This window comes from Gossypium raimondii, chromosome 6, assembly GCF_025698545.1.
Source record: "Gossypium raimondii isolate GPD5lz chromosome 6, ASM2569854v1, whole genome shotgun sequence".
In the NCBI taxonomy this organism is placed as follows: domain Eukaryota; kingdom Viridiplantae; phylum Streptophyta; class Magnoliopsida; order Malvales; family Malvaceae; genus Gossypium; species Gossypium raimondii.
The window spans coordinates 54,034,078-54,053,377 of NC_068570.1; the positions used below are offsets into that span (position 1 = coordinate 54,034,078).

The 19,300-nt window shown below is 32.6% G+C and overlaps 2 protein-coding genes and 1 pseudogene across 2 annotated transcripts; all 3 read left to right on the plus strand.

Annotated features, from left to right (window-relative positions):
* The first annotated feature begins 1,180 nt into the window (after positions 1-1,180).
* LOC128041766 (pectate lyase 1-like) lies at positions 1,181-2,137 on the plus strand (annotated as a pseudogene).
* A 3,760-nt stretch (positions 2,138-5,897) lies between these two features.
* Positions 5,898-7,127, plus strand: LOC105772093 (probable pectate lyase 4). Its single transcript, XM_052632128.1, has 2 exons — positions 5,898-6,679; positions 6,773-7,127. Exons 1-2 carry the CDS (start codon positions 5,898-5,900, stop codon positions 7,125-7,127), a joined length of 1,137 nt encoding a protein of 378 aa, XP_052488088.1.
* Positions 7,128-10,006: 2,879 nt separating this feature from the next.
* Positions 10,007-11,236, plus strand: LOC128032009 (probable pectate lyase 4). The gene is made up of 2 exons (XM_052632130.1): positions 10,007-10,788; positions 10,882-11,236. The coding sequence occupies exons 1-2, from the start codon at positions 10,007-10,009 to the stop codon at positions 11,234-11,236; spliced, it is 1,137 nt and encodes a 378-aa protein (XP_052488090.1).
* Positions 11,237-19,300: the final 8,064 nt, after the last annotated feature.

The window sequence follows — 19,300 nt, forward strand, 5'->3', positions numbered from 1 at the left end:
GAAAAAATTTTCCGGTGGTCAGCGGATGGAGTGAAAAAGGCCACAAGTAGGGGTGGCAGCCAATTGCTTACCGCTAGAGGCTTTTCAAGCTCTAGAGCTCTTTATAAAAAGACTGACCGTTGAAGCTAGTTAAGGAGGTTGCCAACAAAGTTTTTTGAGATATTAACAAATGAATAAATGGCACGAAATGGGGGATATGGGCAATTTCGACAATGATCTTGCAAGCATAGGAGGAGATTGAAGTAGTTTTTCACTTAGGATTTAGGACTTCAGAGACCACCTACACTCAAACCGGTCAAGTGAAAAGCCAACAAACGATGCAAAGATGCTTCAACAACACTAAGAGAAAGTTCGAAAGATTGAGGGTTTGTACTTTTTGGTTAAATTTACACTAATAGGTAAGTATTTTGGGAAGACAAAACTAAAAACCAAAATGGGGAAGGAAAAAGGAAACAACGAATGTGTTTAATGTAGGGGATAAACTCGATTAAACAACAAACAAAATAAATAAAATATGAATCGAAAAGATCGAACATCAAATTTTATGTGGAAAAACTCCTCAAGTGAGGGTAAAAAACCACGGGCAAAATGAGATTCCACTATAATAAAGGAGAGTACAAAATATGGAGAGAGTTAAAAGAAAAACTCAAAGCCCTACAAGAAAAACACTTCAAAGCAAAGAACAAAATTCTCTCAATCTAAATAATTTTTTTTGTTGTGTAAAACCTAAAGTAACTATGGCCTATTTATAGGCTAGAATTCGTAGCGTATATAACTACAACAACTCTAGGTTAATTAGAGTTTAAATGGGAAACTAAAAATAAAGTTTAACTAGGAAAAGAAAAGACAAAATAAACTTTGGTAAAAATAAGAGGCATTCTCCCACAAATCTCCACATTGACTCGTATTTGGACCAACTCCCTTGCTGAACCCTATTACGCGCTTAACTGATTCTTCATCGGATACTTACCAAGTCCAAGTAATGCTCGAACTTTGAAATTGGAAGGCTATTTGTCAACATGTTGATTGGATTGTATTTTGTGCCAATTTTAAGAATATGAACATCCCCTTGAATGATCACCTGTCTAAAAAAATGATAACGAATGCTTATGTGCTTCATTCTCTCGCGATGCATTTGATCTTTATTCTTCCATCTTCCACTAAAAAAACGAGTACATTAATGGCTACAACATTATCATGTTGCTTCACAGTGGCTCTTTTCATGGTCTTTCTAATGGAAAGTCCGAGTTCGTGTTTGGCTAATATGAATGTAATTGATAAATGTTGGAGAGGGAACCTTCTTTGGCGAAGTCAACGACAACAATTGGCCAAATGCTCCGTCGGTTTTGTCGGCAAAATGATCAACAACATTGGTAAAGACGTCGTGAAATACAAGGTTATTGATCCTCCCGACGACCCTTTGAGTCCTAAATCAGGGACCCTTCGTTATAGAACCACAATGATCAAAGGAAAAGTATGGATCACATTCAAAAATAGCACGACCATCACACTCCAAAGACCACTTCTTTTAAGCAGCTTCACAGCCATTGACGGTCGTGGCGTCGATGTCCACATAACTGGCGCTGGATGCCTGTTGGTGTACCAAGCGGCCGATATAATCATCCATGGGCTTCGTATCCACCATTGCAAGGCCCAACCACCTAGCACTGTGATGGGTCCAAACGCGAAGGTGATCCCTTTAGGCCAAATGGATGGAGACGCTATAAGATTGGTCACCGCAAGGACAGTGTGGATCGATCATAACACATTGTATGAGTGCTAGGACGGCCTCCTCGATGTCACTCGCGGTTCCACCAACATCACTGTGTCGAACAACTGGTTCAGAAACCAAGACAAAGTTATGCTCCTCGGACACGACGATGGTCATTTGAGAGACAAAAACATGAAGGTCACCGTTATTTTCAACCATTTCGAACCTAACTGCAACCAAAGAATGCCAAGGTAAATAATAATTATGGATCGGTGAGCTCCATGTTTTTTAATGCATATTTACATGAATTATCTAAAGTTTTTATATATTAAATTATATTGCAGAGTTCGCCATGGATATGCACACGTAGCGAACAATTTCTACCAAGGGCGGGAACAGAAGACCTTGAGACAATGTCCCTTGTAGATTTCTCAGCAATCACTTCACTGCCTACCAATGCTTATCATTGAGCTTGCATGTCTTGGTGATTTTAGTCACGGCAAATTTAATATCCGGTCTGTTCAAACATACATATTGTAGACCACCAACAATACATTTTACTTCACAACCTTGTCAAGAGATAAAGGTTGACCATCCAAGCAGCACAAGGTGGGAGATGTGATCATTGAAGGGAAACAGACTAGGAACTTGTCGGCTCGACTTTTTTGAGAGCTCGTTGATATACTTCTTTTGTGACAAGTGAAGAGTACTTGTCTATGAACCTCGATACCTAAGAAATAATTCAATTCTCCTAAGTTTTTCAATGAAAACTCCTGATTCAAATCCCTCATAGCTTCGATGCTCAAGATAAGACATCTCCCCAATTGGGCTTGATAGATGACATATTATTCTTTCAATCGGTTTGTTTATTTCCTATTAGACTAAGTAATGTTTAGGTTCATCTACTAATACAAGCTGTCCTTTTGTACTACAATCTGACCACGTAATATTGCTTAGTATTAGTTAAACATTAGACAACTAATAAGAAACATTTGCTTCCATTTTGCTTTGCGTGCAAAAACCATGAGAGGACAATTATAAAAATTATATTAATGTAATCAATGAATTTGTTTTATTAACCAATTTGTTCGGAAAAATTACAGTTGTATATTGATAAAAATATTACACTTAAGGCACCAGAGCCAACAGGTTAATGCTAGTTCGGTTCAGTTAACCGTTCGGTTAATCGTTTTAACACCCGTAATGGCATGTACTCCGAACCATAGGCTAATTCTCGAGCGATAATGGGTTCGCAATTAGGTATAAATTCGTACTTATGGTTCCAAATATTGATATATTGTACATGGAATGTAATCCAACTTTCATTGGTTCTCCCCCGAAAGTCAATATTGTGCAGATCTTTGATGTCTAACTTTATCAAATTTTTACATCTCCATTGTAGCATACACTATTAATGGCACCTTTATGTGCCAAATGTTAGGATTCACCCAAAATTTGGACAAGAAGTATGCTTGAATTCTCGGATCGGAGTATGACATCCGTTCAAACTATAATACAATAATAATTTTAATTATATATTTACTATTAATTTCAACATAAACTACGTTAATATTATATAATTGGAAATTTAAAAATACATACATCCACTTTCGATCGTTGATCTAACAGAGCTATATATCTTGAAGCTCATCCGGTAGTCCCACATAACTTAAGACATGGTTCCACCTATTTAAATATTATTTTAATATAATAATTTAAATTTTAAATAATTTTATTATGATAAATATATTATATAATGAATTTTATATTGTCACGGGTGAGAATGTATAAGGGTAGTCCACTCAAGGACGTAAAAATGACAACCAATACCATGCCCATGGTTGCAAGAAGAGCATGCAACCACAAACTTTAATTTTTGTGGTTGTATCGCCCAACACATCTCCCCGCACAATATCGCCAACACAACTAACCCCCAATTGAGTCGGTCTACTTCTTTAAGTCCTCAAGTTTTAGCAATCACCTTAAATGAACAAGATTTTAAATTTATCGGGTATTAGGAGACCCCCGATGATCCAAAGGATATACATCCGAGCGTGTTGTTATCTTTCAATTTCACTTGATTCTACATCGAGCCAAACAAAACATCTTTTTAACTAATTCATATCTATCTGGACTCCATAAATTGTGTTCGGAACCTTCCCAAAAAATTGCTCGCATATATCTCTCCAATCGGCAGTGACAACTGACCCAGTCAAATGCACACGTAGCGAACAATTTCTACCAAGGGCGGGAACAGAAGACCTTGAGACAATGTCCCTTGTAGATTTCTCAGCAATCACTTCACTGCCTACCAATGCTTATCAGTTGGAGCTTGCATGTACTGACTGATTTTATTCACGGCAAATTTAATATCTGGTCTGTTCAAACATACATATTGTAGACCATCAACAATACATTTTTACTTCACAACCTTGTCAAGAGATAAAGGTTGACCATCCAAGCGCACAAGGTGGGAGATGTGATCATTGAAGGGAAATAGACTAGGAACTTGTCACCAACTTTTTGCAAGAGCTCAATGATATACTTCTTTTGTGACAAGTGAAGAGTACTTGTCTATGAACCTCGATACCTAAGAAATAATTCAATTCTCCTAAGTTTTCAATGAAAACTCTGATTAAAATCCCTTATAACTTCATCAATAGTGTGAAAACAATCTCCAATCAAGATAATGTCATCAACATATACTAACAAAATATGCAAGCATCATTATGTCTTCAAATGAACAAAGAAGGGTCAACTACTGAGTAGTAAACATCACTTGTTTATGCTCATAGAGAGCTTTTTTCAATCTACACACTAGAGAGTTGCCAGTATCATCATATTGCTCAAATCTAGGGGTTGGGTCATATATACTTCCTCAAGAAGCTCCCTGCTCAAGAAGGCATTGTTAACATCTACTTGCCTCACCGCCATTGATGATTAAAAGCTAAAGCAATGAGTGTGAATAAATGCATGTCTCGCCACGGACCTGAATGTATCTTGATAGTCAAATCCACTTTCATGCATATCCCTTGGCCACCAGCTTGAACTTTATAGCGATTAACCGCGCCATTAGCTTTTTCTCAACTTTAAACAACCATCGATGACCAACAACTTTTTGATTTTCTAGTAAGGAATTAAATCCCAAGTTTTATTCTTTTGCAAGGCATCTAGCTCAAGATGTATGGCTTGTCGCCATTGTAGATACCTCATGGCTACATGAACATTTGCAGGATCAAAAGGAATATTAGTAGCATTATACACATGAAGTTCTAGCTAATAAAGACTGATTTGCCTCTTGTAATCATAGGATGAGTGTTGATATCATGAGCATCGACTTGTCGATGTCTTGAATCTAAATCTTCATCTTCTTTGGGGTAAAGAATCACCAACAACATCGTTATATGTTCAAAATCATTATAGAACTTAAAATAAACTTAAATTTGAATTTTAATCGATTTAATCTTTCATTGGATATTTAAATTTTAGTTTGTATTACATGTCGGATTGAATTATATATCGACTTTTAATTTAATTGGTTGAATTGATAAATTGATTTGTTGAAGCTTAACTTATTTATTCCTTATCAAACAGAATGATAAAGAGTAAAATATTAAAATAGTCTTTATTAGCAATTTAATCATTTTAGTCTCTATACTTTTAAATATTTGAATTTCAATCTCGATTCAAAGGGTAGTCATTAAATCCATTTGTGACATGTTTATGAGTATTATGTGAAAATAACAAATTGACATGACATTATACTTGTGATAATCTATTTGTCATGTACAATTTTAGAAATAGCAAAATATAACTTAATAATAAATGTAATGTCTACCATTTGGTTCATGATTGAAATTTTAAAATTCTAAAATCATAGAGCCTAATTGAACAAATTAGAATACACTCATTATAGGAATTAAATACATAACTTATGCATAGTACAATGACCACTAGTAAAAATTCACTAAAAATAAAAAATGAAAAAATTTTGTCTCAACAAAAAGCAATTAGTTACTAACAAAGCACCCAAACTATTTGCATCCAATAAAACAACAATAACATTCACCTTGTAACATTATGAACAAATTTTTTAACTCTCAAATTCGGCAATTTTTTTGCTGTATAAAACCATCAATAATCTCTCCTTATTCTTCCATCTTCCACTCAAGAAAAGAGTACAACAATGGCTACAACATTATCTTGTTGCTTCACATTGGCCGTTTTCATGGCCATTCTAATGGCAAGTCCTAGTTTGAGTTTGGCTAATATGAATGTAATCGATAAATGTTGGAGAGGGAAACCTCTTTGGCGAAGTCAACGACAACAATTGGCCAAATGCTCTGTCGGTTTTGCCGGCAAAATGATCAACAACATTGGTAAAGACGTCATGAAATACAAGGTTACAGATCCTTCTGACGACCCTTTGAGTCCTAAATCAGGGACCCTTCGTTATGGAACCACAATGATCAAAGGAAAAGTATGGATCACATTCAAAAATAGCATGACCATCACACTCCAAAGACCACTTCTTTTAAGCAGCTTCACTACCATCGACGGTCGTGGCGTCGATGTCCACATAACTGGCGCTGGCTGCTTGTTGGTGTACCAAGCGACCGATATAATCATCCATGGGCTTCGCATCCACCATTGCAAGGCCCAACCACCTAGCACTGTGATGGGTCCAAATGCGAAGGTGATCCCTTTAGGCCAAATGGATGGAGACGCTATAAGATTGGTCACCGCAAGAAAAGTGTGGATTGATCATAACACATTGTATGAGTGCCAAGATGGCCTCCTCGATGTCACTCGCGGTTCCACCAACATCACCGTGTCGAACAACTGGTTTAGGAACCAAGACAAAGTTATGCTCCTCGGACATGACGATGGTCATTTGAGAGACAAAAACATGAAGGTCACTGTCATTTTCAACCATTTTGGACCTAACTGCAACCAAAGAATGCCAAGGTAAATAATAATTATGGATTGGTGAGCTCCATGTTTTTTAATTCATATTTACATGAATTATCTGAAGTTTTTATATATTAAATTATATTGCAGAGTTCGCCATGGATATGCACACGTAGCGAACAATTTCTACCAAGGGTGGGAACAATATGCCATTGGTGGTAGCATGAGCCCTAGCATCAAGAGTGAAGCCAATTTTTTCATCGCTCCTAATGATGTTGGGAACAAAGAGGTAACATGGAGAAAAGGAGAGAAAGGTTTATGGAAATTTTATTCAGTACAGGATGTATTTAAAAATGGAGCATCTTTTAGTAAGCAAACAGGTGTAGGTGGAGCTAAGCCTAACTATAACCAAGAACAAAATTTTAAAGTTGTCGATGCTGGATCTGTTAAGGAATTGACAAGTGAATCTGGTGTTTTACGATGCTCCAGAAGTTTAATATGTTGAAAGTAATTTGTGTTGGCTTCTCAAAGAGTAGGACTCGAGTTGTGACGTTAACATCCTTCCCACTAAATTGTAAAGTAAATGCTAATGCTTTACTTATATTTTGTTTGATGTAAAAAAAGGGTGAATATTTGTACAAGAGAAAGGGGATATTATTATCATATTGATATTTATATATGTGTCTGTTTTATTTTGTAAATAATAAATGAATCTCCATCTTTTTTGACTTTATAGAAATCCACAAAGAAGTCCTCTCATTTTAATTTTTTAAAATTCAATTATTGTGCTTTATGTAAATTCATAACTTATTTTGAAATCAACCATTCACATTTATATTTATCACTAATTTTTTGATTATTGGGTTTAGCAAGATTTTGGCATCACATTGGGGTTGGATCCCTAAAAAGTAGCTTAGATTTTTTGTCCAAGTTTGATCTGGATAAAAATGTTAAAACTCAAGCTTGGTCTGCTTGACCCATATTATTTTTTAATTTTATTTTTATATAAAAATTTAAAAATATAATACACCAAATACATTAAAAATATTAAAATAAAAGTTTTCTAACAAATTGAAAATGAGTTAAAAAAAAGTTTTTATATTTAAACAATACTAAGATAAGTGCAACTTAACAAGCAAATGACTCTAAAATAGTAGCAAAATTAACAATAAAACAAGTGTTATACAATATCCAAACGTTAACAACAAAATAGTAGTAACATAGTAGTGAAATGGTAGCAAAATAGTGGGAAAACAACAGTAAAACATGGAAAAACAGCAAGGCTTTTTTTTTTGAAAATTTGGGTTGGGTTGGGTCTGGGCCAAAAACCTTACCCGAGGCCTATCTCATTTTCTAAACGGGTCTTTTTTTTTTGCCTAAGCCCGTTTTTCGAACCAATTTTTTGCACAAACCCTCTCATTTTTTGGGTTGGCCCAACCCAGCCATGAACAACTCTAGTTTGGAGTAAAGTCAGGTAATTCTCGAGAGTGATAGTAGCGGTATTTGCTCAAGTGGAGGACATGTTTGTTCATTGGTATGGCGTGTTAATATGTAGTTATAGCCACAACCAATGGCAAATTCGAAATTTTTTTTAACAAGTTGGAAATTTAATTATAATTTTTCATAGATCCAAAATATAAGTTTATTATGCATTAATTTATAATTTCATTGTTTCTAAAGTGATTAAATAACTTTTTTTTTCATTTTTAGGGAGGTTAAAGTGGAATTTTATTATATATTAATTTATATTTTTTTATTTATAAGAGGATTGTTTTACAAAATTTTCATTCTTTTAAGGTTAAAGTACAATTTCACTAAAAATATTAATTTATAATTTCTCGATTTATAAAGAGGCTAAATTGAAAATTTTCAAATATTGGGCCCAAATCCTCTACCTATCCCGACAAATTTGCCTTTGGTTACAATGGCAATGGGAGGTTAAGCTTGAGCAGGTACCAAGTGAAATCTATATTAAGTCCAAAATTGATCATGCAACCATAACATTAATCTCACCGCCACTACTATTTCTTAATTTATATTAAATTAGCAATTTAGACACTCACAATATATAATTTAATTAATTTGGACACTCTTGTTAAAATTGTGAACATAAAACCAAGCTAGATTTTTTATGCCGTAGATTTTAAATATTATTACATTTTACAAAATTTACCATCAATATATTCATTTAATCATACCACCTTGAAATTATTATGAACTTAATCATACACTCGAATAAATATATTTGATAGTTAGTAAATTTGGATAGAAAATACAAATAATTGTAATAATTAAATTTTAAGTTAAGAAGTATCAAAATGTTATTTTTAATGAAACTAACTCTCAAACTTGACCACATATATTTTTACCTTGAGTAATGAAATAACCCTAAGCACACTCTTTTCTTTGTGAGTACAAAGCAAAGAACATTTTATAAAAAAAATCAATTTTGCTATTACTCCATATACTATGCTTAAATTATAAATTTAGTTATTATATTTTAATTAAGTCAATTTAAATTTTGAAACTTTTGACATGAGATAAAGAACATTTAAATCCATTAGGCTTGTTATAAAAAAAATCCATTAGGCCTAATTTTGTTATTGGTCTCATGATATATGTAAGTTATAGGTTTAATCTATACTTTTGAAAATTTAAATTTCAATTCTAATTGAAACGATAGTTGTTAAATCTATTTGTGACATGTTTATGGGTATTATGTGAAAATAACAAATTGACATGATATTATACTTGTGATAATCTATTTGTCACATACAATTTTAGAAATAGCAAAATATAACTTAATGAATGTAATGTCTACCATTTGGTTCGTGATTTATGTAAGTTATAGGTTTAATCTATACTTTTGAATATCTAAATTTCAATCCCGATTCAAAGGGTAGTCATTAAATCCATTTGTGACATGTTTACAGTATTGTGTGAAAATAATAAATTGACATGACATTATACTTGTGATAATCTATTTGTCACATACAATTTTAGAAATAGCAAAATATAACTTAATAATAAATGTAACGTTTACCATTTGGTTCGTGATTGAAATTTAAAATTCTAAAACCACATGAATTAATTGACCAAATTAGAATACATGGGATTAAATATGCAACTTACGATAGTACAATAACCACTAGTAAAAATTCACCAAAATAAACAAATGAACAATTTTTGTCTCAACAAAAACAAGTTAGTTGCTAACAAAGTAGCCCAAACTATTTGCATTCAATAAAAACAACAATAACATTCACCTTGTAACATTATGAACACATTTTTTAACTCTCAAATTTGGTAATTTTTTTGCAATATAAATCCATCAATAATCTCTCATTATTCTTCCATCTTCCACTCAAAAAAACGAGTACAAAAATGGCTACAACATTATCACGTTGCTTCACATTAGCCCTTTTCATGGTCATTCTAATGGCAAGTCCGAGTTCGAGTTTGGCTAATATGAATGTAATTGATAAATGTTGGAGACGGAACCCTCTTTGGGGAAGTCAACGACAACAATTAGCCAAATGCTCCGTCGGTTTTGTCGGCAAAATGATCAACAACATTGGTAAAGACGTCGTGAAATACAAGGTTATTGATCCTTCCGACGACCCTTTGATTCCTAAATCAGGGACCCTTCGCTATGGAACAAAAATGATCAAAGGAAAAGTATGGATCACATTCAAAAATAGCATGACCATCACACTCCAAAGACCACTTCTTTTAAGCAGCTTCACTGCCATTGACGGTCGTGGCGTCGATGTCCACATAATCGGCTTTGGATGTCTATTGGTGTACCAAGCGACCGATATAATCATCCATGGGCTTCACATCCACCATTGCAAGGCCCAACCACCTAGCACTGTGATGGGTCCAAACGCGAAGGTGATCCCTTTAGGCCAAATGGATGGAGACGCTATAAGATTGGTCACCACAAGAAAAGTGTGGATCGATCATAACACATTGCATGAGTGCCAGGACGGCCTCCTCGATGTCACTCGCGGTTCCACCAACATCACCGTGTCGAACAACTGGTTCAGGAACCAAGACAAAGCTATGCTCCTCGGACACGATGATGGTCATTTGAGAGACAAAAACATGAAGGTCACTGTCATTTTCAACCATTTCGGACCTAACGGCAACCAAAGAATGCCAAGGTAAATAATAATTATGGATCGGTGAGCTCCATGTTTTTTAATGCATATTTACATGAATTATCTGCAGTTTTTATATATTAAATTATATTGCAGAGTTCTCCATGGATATGCACACGTAGCGAACAATTTCTACCAAGGGTGGGAACAATATGCCATCGGTGGTAGCATGAGCCCTAGCATCAAGAGTGAGGCCAATTTTTTCGTTGCTCCGAATGATGTTGGGAACAAAGAGGTTACATGGAGAAAAGGAGAGAAAGGTTTATGGAAATTTTATTCAGTAGGGGATGTATTTAAAAATGGAGCATCTTTCAATAAGCAAACATGTGTAGGTGGAGCTAAGCCTAACTATAACCAAGAACAAAATTTTAAGGTTGTCGATGATGGATCTGTTAAGAAATTGACAAGTGAATCTGGTGTTTTACGATGCTCCAGAAGTTTAATATGTTGAAAGTCATTTGTGTTGGCATCTCAAAGTGTAGGACTCGAGTTGTGACGTTAACACCCCTCCCACTAAACTGTAATGTAAATACTAAAGCTTTGCTTATATTTTGTTTGATGTAAAAACAGGGTGAATATTTGTACAAGAGAAAGGGGATATTATTATCATATTGATATTCATATATGTGTGTCTATTTTGTTTTGTAAATAATACAATGAATCTTTGTCTTTTGACTTTTTGAAAATCAACAATGAAGTCCTTTTACTTCAGTTTGTTCAAATTCAATTATTGTGCTTTATGTAAATTGATACCTTAATTTGATTGACTAATAGTACTTAATATTGATGTTAAATTGTTGACTTAAAAATCAATAAAAATAATTTATATGTAAAGTATTAACAATAATCAATTATTCAAGTTTATATATTTATCACTAATTTTTTGATTATTGGGTTTTGCAAGATTTTTGAATCACATCGGTTCTCCATTTGGAGTTGTGGGCGGTGTTTGATGAATTGGAAGTGGTTTGGAGTAAAGGCAAGTAATTCTCAAAAGTTATAGTAGTGAGGTGCTACTTAAGAGGGGATCATGTTTATGATATTTATAGCAGTAAACTTTAACCAAATACGTACCTGCATTTTCGGATAAGTAGATCTTTGGTGTTTTCCGGCTTTCAACCAAACAATCTTCTCTGTTATTCTCGTACCATGAACTGCTTCGAGTGTGGGCTTGAACCAATTAAACTAAAACACAGAACTTGAAAAAGTTTTCCTTTTGGGGGTGAAAACAGAAATTCTCTCTTTTTTAATAAAAATTGATAAAACCTATATTCTGGAAAAATATATTTAAAAGTTGAGAATAAATTCTCTTTATTTTTTGGTAGAATAACAATCTCTCAAAAATTGTTTAAATAGTTCTACTGGTGCCATCTATTTATAGGAAGAGAAGGTAGAACCCTTGTAGAGTTGTAGAAGTATATTTTAAATAGAAAATAACATCCTACTTAGAGTAGGAGAGGGTGAACTACTCACAATTGTATTTCTACTAGGGTTGTTACCTCTTCATGTTAGATGAAGGGTTTTAAGCCTCTCTCACATCAGGTCCAATTAAGAGTACTTCCTAGACCTTTTTTTGACCCAGTACTCTGTAATATGATCCAACCCAACCCAATTTTTCTATTTCCTTAAATAAACATTAATGTTTATATATAAAAACAAATTTATCATCCCTAGTTTACCCTCAACAAAATTTTTACGAGTTTACCATTGGTAAAACTTTGACGATTTTGCTCCTGGTAAAATTTTGAAAAAATATGTTTAATATGTCACAACTCAACATGTTCACTATGACCGAATGGTTTATTTTCATTTTCAGGCTTCTAAACAGTCCAGAAACATAAACTCATTCTTTCATAATTTTTTAAGTAATCCTATATATGATTGCAAATTTCCATTTCCATTTCATTTTCATTTCCATTTTTGAAAACCTACATCCATTTCCAAGTGATTCTATTTCTCCATTTCAAAGAAAACCATAATCATTCCTGAATGTTTCTCATGTCTCTTTTTCTATTCATTCTGTTCATTTCTATTCAAACACGCAATTCATTTCTAATTTCAACGAGCTACTGGAGGGACCAGTTGGACATATGTAGTTAAGGCTCAAATGATTTATAATTAAGTTCCGGCTTTTTTCCTATTAATTATAAACTCATTTATTCACAAAGTCATTCGACTATAGTATCGTGATTGAGCTCTTCCCAATGACATATCATTACAAAAGCAACTATTCAGTACTTGTCCAATGACCTTGTCATTAGTGTGCTACCCTCATAGGATATCATTGATCTCTTTGGGATAATATACGTTCTCTCAATATGTCTTATTTTATCTCATGGTAACCATTACATCTTCCTTCATGAAAAGTCAATCACCATCAAATAGTGATCAAGTCATCCATCACAAAGATGGATGACCCGTGACCATGTTTACATTTCATCAATCATGTAATGTCAATGAGAGGATATCATTTACTATGTTTTGGGATATGAATTCCACTGTTGTGAATGACACTACATACTACGGAAGTCGTACACTCAATGCACCAGCTTTCGATTCCTTATCTATTTGAACTCAGGCTTTTACTTACATCAAAGTGTATGAGTCAGGAATACGTAGTTCCCCTTCCACTTAGAATTTAGGTATACCACACTATGAACATAACAAGTGAATAAACCCATAAACAGATTCAGGATCTATTCTGCTTGGGTCCTACCTTCTAGGAGTCATCCGTTGTGCTGCCTACTAATACAAGCTTCTGGGAGTTAGTCACATCTATGTCTCTATTTTGTAGGAATCATCCGCTTCGATGCTCAAGACAAGACATCTCCCCAATTGGGCTTGATAGATGACATATTATTCTTTCAATCGGTTTGTTTATTTCCTATTAGACTAAGTAATGTTTAGGTTCATCTACTAATACAAGCTGTCCTTTTGTACTACAATCTGACCACGTAATATTGCTTAGTATTAGTTAAACATTAGACAACTAATAAGAAACATTTGCTTCCATTTTGCTTTATGCAAAAACCATGAGAGGACAATTATAAAATTATATTAATGTAATCAATGAATTTGTTTTATTAACCAATTTGTTCGGAAAAATTACAGTTGTATATTGATAAAAATATTACACTTAAGGCACCAGAGCCAACAGGTTAATACTAGTTCGGTTCAGTTAACCGTTCGGTTAATTGTTTTAACACCCCTAATGGCATGTACTCCGAACCATAGGCTAATTCTCGAGCGATAATGGGTTCGCAATTAGGTATAAAGTCGTACCTATGGTTCCAAATATTGATATATTGCACATGGAATGTAACCCAACTTTCATTGGTTCTCCCCCGAAAGTCAATATTGTGCAGATCTTTGATGTATAACTTTATCAAATTTTTACATCTCCATTGTAGCATACACTATTAATGGCACCTTTATGTGCCAAATGTTAGGATTCACCCAAAATTTGGACAAGAAGTATACTTGAATTCTCGGATCGGAGTATGACATCCATTCAAACTATAATACAATAATAATTTTAATTATATATTTACTATTAATTTCAACATAAACTACGTTAATATTATATAATTGGAAATTTAAAAATACATACATCCACTTTCGATCGTTGATCTAACAGGAGCTATATATCTTGAAGCTCATCTGGTAGTCCCACATAACTCGGCACATGGTTCCACCTACTTAAATATTATGTTAATATAATAATTTAAATTTTAAATAATTTTATTATGATAAATATATTATATAATGAATTTTCTATTGTCACGGGTGAGAATGTATAAGGGTAGTCCACTCATGGACGTAAAAATGACAACCAATACCATGCCCATGGTTGCAGGAAGAGCATGCAACCACAAACTTTAATTTTTTGTGGTTGTATCGCCCAACACATCTCCTGGCACAATATCGCCAACACAACTAACCCCCAATTGAGTCGGTCTACTTCTTTAAGTCCTCAAGTTTTAGCAATCACCTTAAATGAACAAGATTTTAAATTTATCGGGTATTAGGAGACCCCCGATGATCCAAAGGATATACATCCGAGCGTGTTGTTATCTTTCAATTTCACTTGATTCTACATCGAGCCAAACAAAATATCTTTTTAACTAATTCATATCTATCTGGACTCCATAAATTGTATTCGGAACCTTCCCAAAAAATTGCTCGCATATATCTCTCCAATCGGCAGTGACAACTGACTCAGTCACTAGCAGCTCATCCACCAGTAACTCGAGCTGTAACTGCCCGTTCTCGAGTGTGATATTTCACTTGCCGCATGGAGGATGAAATGCGTGTGTCTTGGGTCTCCATTTTTCCACCAATGTGCTTACAAGTGTGGGTCCAATTAACATTCCCTACCCATGCAGGGCGACGTGCAAAAATCTCACCTCTCTTAAGTATGGTTCAATTAATGACGATGGAGGAGCGGATAGATTGCGAATATACGTCCCCAAAATCCAATTTTCCGACTAATTATAAAAAAATACAAAGTCTTAAATTTCAATATAACAACAAAATAATTAAATTAGATTAGATTAAATATATTAAAAGAATTCTTACCATTTGCAATTGAATGATCGAAATGTGCTTGCCATCGAAATGAATTAGAGAATTTTCCATTCTCGATTTCAAGAATACGAAAAAATCGCAATAAAAATTAATTAAAAATTGTAATACAAAATTAATTAGGCTAATTTTGTTATTGGTCCCATAATATGCGTAAGTTATAGGTTTGGTCTTTATTATCAATTTAATCATTTTTAGTCTCTATACTTCTTGAATTTTTAAATTTCAATCTGATTCAAACAATAGTCGTTAAATCTATTTGTGACATGTTTATGAGTATTATGTGAAAATACCAAATTGACATGACATTATACTTGTGATAATCTATTTTTCTCATACAATTTTAGAACTAGCAAAATGTAACTTAATGAATGTAATGTCTACCATTTGGCTCATGATTGAAAATTTAAAATTCTAATATCATAGGGCCTAATTGACCAAATTGGAATACATTCAGTATAGGAATTAAATACGCAACTTATGCATAGTACAATGACGACTAGTAAAATTTAACTAAAATTAAACAAATGAACTCTTTTTTGTCTCAACAAAGAAGAAGTTAGTTACTAACAAAGCAACCCAAACTATTTGCATCCGATAATAAAAACAATAGCATTCACCTCATAACATTATGAACAAATTTTTTAACTCTCAAATCTAGTAATTTTTTTGTTGTTGTATAAAACCGTCTATAATCTCTCCTTATTCTTCCATCTTCTACTGAAGAAAAGAGTACAACAATGACTACAACTTTATCTTGTTGCTTCACATTGGCCCTTTTCATGATCATGCAACCATAGAATGTTGATGTGGACTTAAAAAAATTGCAATTTAGACACTCCCGTTAAAATTGCAAACATAAATCCAAGCTATTTTTTTTAAATGAAATTATTAGTTGGAGATTTTTAAATATTATTACAATTTACAAAAAAAATCCACATGAGTTTTCTATCTACAATTTTGATGAGAGTGACCAAATTAATCAAACTATATAATGTACGCTTAAATTATAAACTATTTTAGTACCTAAAATAAAAAATTTAAAATTAAATAACTATTTATACAGTTTACCCTTATTTTATTGAGTTAATAATCACTCTTTATATATTGAGATAATATATTGTGATTTGACTCATTAAATTTGAGAAAAAATAGTAATAGCGTATATGTGTTTAATTTTTATTTTTATTTAACTGAGGTGAAGACAAAAAATTTTTAGAGGCCAAAATTAATTTTTAATTGTTTATATTTTTATAATTTCTAAATGATTAAATCAAATTTTTATTATCTTAGGGGCCAAAGTGTAATTTTACTTTTATTAATTTAAAATTTTAAAATCTCTAAAGGATTTAAATGGACAATTTTCTATTTTAGGAAGGGCCCTGCTAATCCCTAGATCCACCATCTGCTTAATCGATACAATTTGTAATATTATATAAATTATTTAATTTATATTTTTTGGTACGACATTACACACACAAATTGCAGTCTAAAATAACGAAAATTATTCTCTACCTTCTTCCATCAATTGATGAAGAAATGCATGCTTTAGAAAATAAAATAAAAATTACATTAATTCACTCTGAAAAAAGAAAACTGTTTCATTTCATTGATGTCATGTTGACTAAGCGTGTGTTTTCCACCTCGTAGGAGCGTAGCCTATTCCATTTTCCAACACATGGTGGCTGTACACGATGAGTAAAGAGGCTTTGCAAGTCCACGGTTAGAGCAAGACTTGTTTGTCTTTCCAAATGGTATAAAAAAACACAGGAAAAAGAAAGAAAGAAAATAAATAAATAAAGTCCTCTGAGATTCAGTTTTCAAATTTAAACTTGAATGTTTAAAGAGTTATAAAGTATATAAAAAAGAAAAAAAATAGAATATTCAATTTGAATTTTTGATTAGAACGTAATAAAAAAAAGCCGAAGATTCTAATTTAAATTTAAATTTAAAATATTAGGATCAATTTACAAAAAGAAAATTAAAAAAGGGTTAATATATATTTTGGCCCTCAAATTGTACTTTTGTACCAGGTTGGTATTTTCTTTTTTAACTTAGTTGGTACCTTCACTTGTATCGTGTCACATGGTTCGGTACCTTTATACTAATATCATTAGTTTGTGTTGACATGTCATTGATAGTCTATTTGGTGGTAACACATGGCAACCTATTAGAATGTCACGTGTCAAACATAAATTAAAATAAAAAAAATATAAAAATATATAAATTAATAAAAAGCATATTTTCCACATTAGAAATGCACCTAGACAAATGGTTGTCCATATACATCTGAATCTGGACAACAATTTGTCCAAATCAATTCTAGATGTGTTTTCATTGATTCTATATAATTTTAATTTTTAATAAAATATCATGTTATTTATACTATTATTAAATTTTAAAATATATAAAATTAATAAAAAAGTTTCATACCAAGAATGAACTTCAACAAATTATTGTCTAGATTCAACTACACCTAAATAACCATTTGTCCAAATTCATTCTAGACGTGCTTTTAGTAATTTTATATATTTTATAAATTTAAGTTTTAAAAAAATTAAATTTATAAATTTTATTTTTATATATTTATACATTTATATAAATTTATAAATTATAAATTTTATATTTTATATTTTTCAAAATATTGTAGGATTTTTATATATTTTTAATTGTATACATTTTTATAAATTTATATTTATATATTTCAAAATAATCATAATCTAAAAATTTTATATTATATAAATATATATATGATTACTAAAACACGTGGAGTGAATCTAAATAAATGGATGTCTAGATACATCTAATATGAACAACCATTTGTCCGATTCATTTTGACATGGAAAAATTATAATTTTTTAATTTAAATATTTTGATAGGTTTTTAAAATTTTTTATTTATGTTTAACACGTAGTATTCTGAGAGGCTACCATGTATCGTCATCAGATTGATTATTAGTGTCACGCCAACACCAACTAACAAAGTTATTAGGATGGTACTAAATTATATAACATAATACAAATTCAGGTGTCAACTTTAGGGGAAATATACTTACGCTTAAAACATCCTCATGTTGATAGAACAAAATAATGCCTAAAAGCCGATAAATGTAAAGCTCAATTTGGACAACCGGAGGATCCAACACTTGAACCAACCTCCATCGCTAAACATCGAAGGGAGCTAAGGGAGGATTCAAAACCATTATAATTGCAGTTAACCATCAAAGTGAGCAATCACCTTTCACCTTGATGTAATAAATCTCTTTCTAATATTTTCGCTCTCGTAGTGATGAAAACTTCGTTTCTTAACCAATAACAAAAGATGTGTAAAACTTTGGAAAGATAACACGAGTCATCTAAGGCTCACCGAGTAAAGGTCATCATCGACAAATAAAAAAAGACCAATCATTGCACTCGAGCAAAAGAAATAGTCTTGAAAAAGGCTAAGTGCAATGCCAATTCCATAATGATAACCTTTACTAAGAAAAGAAAATGATTACCTTGATTCCAAAACTTATTATTCCAAAATGATTCTCATCACATCAAAAAATTTTCCGGTGGTCAGCGGATGGAGTGAAAAAGGCCACAAGTAAGGGTGGCAGCCAATTGCTTACCGGTAGAGGCTTTTCAAGCTCTAGAGCTCTTTATAAAAAGACTGACCGTTGAAGCTAGTTAAGGAGGTTGCCAACAAAGTTTTTTGAGATATTAACAAATGAATAAATGGCACGAAATGGGGGATATGGGCAATTTCGACAATGATCTTGCAAGCATAGGAGGAGATTGAAGTAGTTTTTCACTTAGGATTTAGGACTTCAGAGACCACCTACACTCAAACCGGTCAAGTGAAAAGCCAACAAACGATGCAAAGTTGCTTCAACAACACTAAGAGAAAGTTAGAAAGATTGAGGGTTTGCACTTTTTGGTTAAATTTA